At 43.5% G+C, this 6,000-nt stretch overlaps 1 protein-coding gene across 4 annotated transcripts in view; it reads right to left on the bottom strand.

Annotated features, from left to right (window-relative positions):
* Nucleotides 1-441: 441 nt before the first annotated feature.
* LOC117433552 (dual specificity tyrosine-phosphorylation-regulated kinase 1B-like) overlaps nt 442-6,000 on the bottom strand; it is a 34,720-nt gene continuing 29,161 nt past the window's right edge. For all 4 annotated transcript variants that reach the window (XM_059009417.1, XM_059009418.1, XM_034055872.3 and 1 more), the window contains exons 9-11: nt 3,951-4,254; nt 3,177-3,280; nt 442-2,281 (exon numbers count right to left, since the gene is read on the bottom strand). In XM_059009417.1, the coding sequence (XP_058865400.1) occupies nt 1,601-2,281; nt 3,177-3,280; nt 3,951-4,254 (1,089 nt within the window). In that variant the 3' untranslated portion in view covers nt 442-1,600. The remainder of the gene's footprint in view (nt 2,282-3,176; nt 3,281-3,950; nt 4,255-6,000) is intronic.

The following is a 6,000-nucleotide window of genomic DNA, read 5'->3' as shown; positions in this document are numbered from 1 at the left end:
GACACGACAACACGGTGCTGGCTTGTGATGGATATCCTAGGTGGCACACACGCACGCTGACGCACACACGCACGCTGACGCACACACACTGACACGCACTTACAGCTGGCTCCCTGACTATTCTGCAATATATATTATATTATATATAGCTGTTGTTGATCAAGATTAACGGAAAAGGCTAAAGTCTTTGGGTTGCATGAAAAACTAATACAATGAATTAATACAAAATAAAACAGAAGGGAAATAAAAGGAAATATCAATAAAAAGTTCAGAATCAATACTATAGTGACTTTTTTTTTCTTTCCTTTAATTTTTTTCTGGGGAAAAACAAAACAAAAAAAAAACTACAAATAAAAGTTAAAATGGCTCTTGATGTAGCTCCCCCCTCCCTCCCTCTCTCTTCATCCAAATAAAATAAAAAATAAAAACAGCAGAACACGATTCGTTTTTTTTCTTCTTTTTTGTTAAATAGTAATAAATACATGAGATGCAGTGGTTGTTTTTGTTTTGTTTTTTTTTAAGCAGGAGGGTTACAAAGTTTTTTTTTTCTTTTGTCTAGCAGCAATCCCGACATTGTTGAGTGGAGTTAGCAGCTTGAGAGAAACTATATATATCAGAGAGAGAGAGAGAGAGAGAGAGAGAGAGAGAGAGAGGACTGAAACACTCTAGAAAGAAAGGGAAGAATGAACAAGAAGTATTTTTTTGTTGACAGACGACAAAAAGTGGGTTCTTACACCCCCAAAAGTGACAGCCAGGAGTGAGGCCTGTCAATCAATTTACTGTTAACCAGTCCGTCCGAGCAGGAGAGAGATGGCGGGAGAAGAGACAGAGCAAAAAGATAGAAAGAAAGAAAGAAAGAAAGAAAGGAGAGAGAGAGAGAGAGAGAGACACAGACCGACAGACAATATAAACCGGAAGCATTTGGTTTTCTTCTTATGAGAAATGTTTTAGTTTTTTCTGAAGCGATTCATGATGACAGGTATCCCCCCTCCTTCCTTTAGTAGTTGTTTTTTTTTTTGTTTTGTTTTTTTATAAGCCAGTGTGTAGCGAGAAGTTAAAAAAAAAAAAAAAAAAAAAATTGAAAAAAAAAAAAAAAGGAAAAATATTAGAAGTCCAAGAGGTTATTTCTTCTTTCTGTATCAATAATAATAATAAAAAAACACCCTGCTGTTTCTCCTTTAGTTTGTTTTCTTCTCCACACGCAGGTCTCGCACCTCATGTAGTGATTATTAATAAATTAACAATTTACAATTAAACACCTAGACTTCAGAAAAAAATAACATAATAATAATAATAATAATAATAATAATAATAAAACAAACAGGGTTCTTCCTCCTCTCACAGAAACCCATTTCCCACCCGCCACACGTCGTCCATTTAATTTAGACCCCACCCCCCCCTCCATTTGTCCTTCTTGAACAAAAAAAAATCTGAATAAAAAACAAACCTTAAAAACTCCCCTCCCGCCCCCGCCCTGCCCCGCCCATGCAAACAAACAACTTGCTAACTTTCTCGTCGTCTCTGTAGATCTGCGCGTGTCTCTGTTTGTTTTATTCCATCATTTTAAACTGTATGGCTTTATGCAGTTGTTCAAGAGTCATCAAGAGCTAGCGGACGTGCCCTGCGAGGGGGCGCCGCCCCCCCCGCACACTCCCACCATGGCCGATTCCTCCGAGTCGGAGCGGCTGTTTCGGGGCAGCCCCGTCAACGCGCTGCCGACTACGCCACCATGTGGAGGGTTGTTGTTGTTGCTGCTGCTGCTGCTGCTGCTGGAGCTGGAGTAAGGGGGGTAGCTCAGCCCGGAGGTGGCCACCACACTGTCCTGGGGAGGGGCTACTACTGTCCTAGTCCGGAAGGCGGAGAGACCCAGGTGCAGGTTGGAAGAGCCGTACTGGCTGGAGTCCAGGCTGGGGGGCAGGGTGGGCGGATGGTGGATGGAAGACGGGGCCAGGTGGTGGTGGTGGTGATGAGCGAGGCTCAGCTCGATGGAGTCTGGGATCTGAGGGGAAGAGATGGGCATCAGCTGCTGCTGCTGCTGCTGCTGCTGCTGCCGGTGCTGCTGGAGCTGGCGCCCGTTGCCGTGGTGCCCGTAGATGGGGTGCGGATGGTGAGGCTCGATGATGGTCAGTCCTCCTCCACCGCCACCCACCAGCACAGAGGGGTAGTGGCGAGGCTGCTGGGTGGCGGCTGGCTTGTGCAGGAGAAGCTGGGGGTAGGAGTCGCTGTTAGGGATTGGCCCGTCACCGCCCGGCCACAGCCTCATCTGCTGCTGAGAGGGAGCCTGAGAAACGAGAGCCAAGCAGGGCCATCAGCAAAAGCTGTACAATAACGTATACACAAGCTCTGGCCAAAAGGGTTAGCACCACCTTGTGGAATTAACTGCATTTTGCTTCGTAAAGTCGAACGAAACCTGCTGAACAATGTTACGTTAACATACGGAATTACATGCCGCTTTGTAGTTTTCTCCATATACTTCATGAAAACCTGACCAAAAAAAAAAACATGAAATACTACTGTACTACTATTATGGCTTCCGGTAAACACTTGCGATATCATTTTTGTAGTTTCTTTGACTACATGATAAATAAAATACCTAAATTATGTTCATATACCTGTTTGTTTTTATGTCTCAATCCTAAAATTCTAAGCGATGCAAAACACATATTGCTGGATCCAATTTTTTTTTTAAAAAGCCCTCTATTAAAAAGTGCTGTTACTTTTTATTATGAGGCACTGCAATATTAACGCGCAAATGAGTTACATAGTTTTTGCATCAAAGTTTTCAGAGAGTTTTGATGCCGCACCTAGGTCTTAGAGTGGCTTTGATGCATTTGAGGCTGCTGAGGGCAGCTTTATAATTATTATTATTTATTTATTTATTTCTTAGCAGACGCCCTTATCCAGGGCGACTTAAGCGAATAGGAGGAATTTGCCTTAGTGAGGTTTGCTTTACTGGCCGTTTCCTTTGCCTCCGATCCTGAACAAAACAGAGCAATGAAACCCAGATGAAGGGCAATAAGATTCTGGGACAAGCCACCACCGGTCAGGTAAGCAGCTGTCTTGCAGGGACACATCCTAATGGATTCATCTGACTATGGAAACTGAACTGCTTATTCAATACACAAATCTTCAGATTGATACACATGGAAGTACATGCAGGAAAGGTATACTGGTACCTGTGGGCTCTGCATCTCATAGTCCGTGTGAGTGACAGCGCTGTTGTAGTATCGATTACTATACCGGTAATTCCGGTTATCATTGGAAGAGCCACTCGATCCACCTGCAACGAAAGCGGAATGAATTGAGGCGGTCACTTCACAGAAAGACTTACCGAGGGTAACTAATATTACATTGCTTCACATACAGAAGAATACACACATATCCCTATATTAGATTACTGGTGTTTTTCAAGTCATCATTCCTATCTTTCAAGAGGGTCTCAAATTTCCAGTGGAGTTCTTTGCGATTTTGAAAAAGGGTTAAAGTTAGTTAGAGGCACTGGCCATTCTATATTCTGAAGCCTCAATTTGCTATATATCCTTTTTTTTTTTGTTGGTTTGTGTAATGTAATCTCTCAAAAGCTAGCGTCTACCTCAACTAGAAGGGAGTTGTAAATATGTACGGGGAATGACATTATTATTATTTCTTAGCAGACGCCCTTATCCAGGGCGACTTACAATTGAAATGACCAGGAGCCAGGCACCAGGTAAACTGATCATACTTATCACAGCAAGAATACATGGCACCTGAGCCTGTCTGCTTACCAATACAAGCTGTCTGTACAGCTATAAGGGGGAAGAACATTTCATTAAACAAACAAACAAAAAAAAAAAAACTCCTGCTCCTTTAAATGATATACCTAACTGAAGGGATTTCTGAAACCCAGGACTGAGTTTCAAGCCGGGAGCCAATGATATTTTGATGGTTCCCGTGGACTGCAGCATTGTTACCTGAGCTGGAGACTGAGCTGGTGGTACTGGTGGAGTGGCTGTGGTCCATGGCTGGACTGGTGGAGGTGCTGCTGCTAGTGTTCGTCCCTTCGTCGGTGGTCTTCTTGAAGAAGTTATGCTGCAGCGCGTAAAAGGGGGTGATGCGGGTCTTGGGGTCGTAGTCCAGCATGCGCAGGATGAGGTCCTTGAATTTCAGGTAGTCGCAGGGGGCGTGGCCCTGTTCCCCCGCCCGTCGGCCCCCAGGGCCCCCAGTTTCCACACCCAGGATCTCGTGCAGCCTGCGAGTGGCTGGCGGCTTGTACTCCTGAAGAGAGAAAAAGAAAGAAAGAAAGAAAGAAAGAAAGAAAAAGAAAGAAAGAAAAAAGAGAGAGAGAGAGAGAGAGAGATCGAGAGAACTTGTTAAGACTGCAACACTACAGCTATGGCCAAACGTTTTGCATTACCTAGAATTTTAGGACTGAGTATTACAAAAAGAAAAAAGACCTCTCTGTATATAGATGTGAATGAGATGTAATGAACACCAAACCACTATTAAAAAACTGAGACACATTTAGAAACATTAAAAGAGGCGCGATACATTTCTAGCGTTTCTGAATACCAAAACGCTCCCTCCTCCTTCGCTTCGCTCTTAATTTATAGCTCGGTATCTGTGTGACGCAGCGTTTATTTCAGTTGGCTTTAAGAGCAGATCTTTTTTTAGTTGACTTATCACCGCTACACAGCACGTCTCTAACATGCCATTTCTAACCTTCGTGAAATGAAGAGGAGTGTCGCTATATAAATACCTGAATTTATTTTGCGATACAGCAATAGCTGTTCATAAGAATTCATTTTCAACCCGGTAAAGGAGAACAAAAGAAAGGACACACAAATATACACATGATATAGAAACATGCATACAGACATACATACAGCTCTGGCCAAAAGTTTTGCATCGCCCTATAGAATTAACTAATTTTGCTTCACAAAGTCAGATGAAACCTGCTGAATGATGTGAACATACTGAATTACATCCCGCTTAGTAGTTTTCCAAACACTGAACGAAAAACTGACAAATTGATAAAGGTGTCTCAATCCTAAAATTCCAGGTGAAACTTTTGGCCACAGCTGTACATTCATACATACAGAAGGGTTCAAATGTTGCCAACGGATTCAACTGCCCCAGCTATGCCCTTATAATCCACTTAGTGCAAAGTGAATTAGACAGGCTGGGTCAGACCGATTACAGCTCCTCTCCTAATCCCTGCAGGTATGAATTAAAACAGCGGTTTCTCCACCACAGGAGTCACAGCACCAAAGCAGTCATGCGAAACTGCTGGTCACCATTTGAACCCCTGCATGTAGATTTTTTAACAGAACCACGACAAGTACGCACGGCATGAAAACTGCAATGATTATTGCAACCCTGCCCAGCAGAATATCAGGATCAATCCAGTTAGACAAAGGTCCGAATCTTGATCATGTGGTATACAAGCCCCAGGTATTGCATGAGGAGGCTAGTCCTGCTGGCATTTTGTAACAAACTGAAAACCATTTCCTTTCAATGGTTGCCTGGATCTTTTTCAGCAGACATGAACTGAACTTTTTTTTTTTTTTTTTTTTTTTTTTGTAAAATCACAAAATCGGGTCAGGATACAAGGTGGCAGTCTCCACTGCTGCTGAGGTTTCTGAGTGCAAAGGGTTATAATAATGCAACACTGGATCAGCAAAAATCAGCAGGCAGTTCATACATACCTGTGAGCGGGGGAAACAAAGAAGCAATCCCCCGGAGCAGCAGGAGCCTCCGTGAGGAATCTGCTTCCCTGTGCTCCACTTGGGAGTATGTATCGTCTTTCAGAACAGACAGTACCGCTTCTCTTTGCACGCTGGCTCTGGTTTGCGATTTGAATTTCACGGATTTCAGCACAGCTTCGACGCGGTTTGTAAGTGCTTGGTGTGCAAGGTGGCTCTTCTTGTAGAACTGATGTCATCTCAGGCAATTCGGGCAAAGCTTCTCAATGCACACACGCAACGTATGAACCTACTATTACAGCGATGGAGGCTCCCGTTG

Source organism: Acipenser ruthenus, chromosome 38 (assembly GCF_902713425.1).
Source record: "Acipenser ruthenus chromosome 38, fAciRut3.2 maternal haplotype, whole genome shotgun sequence".
Classification (NCBI taxonomy): domain Eukaryota; kingdom Metazoa; phylum Chordata; class Actinopteri; order Acipenseriformes; family Acipenseridae; genus Acipenser; species Acipenser ruthenus.
Note: the sequence above shows the minus strand (reverse complement) of the source record. Positions and strands in the feature narration are given on the sequence as shown.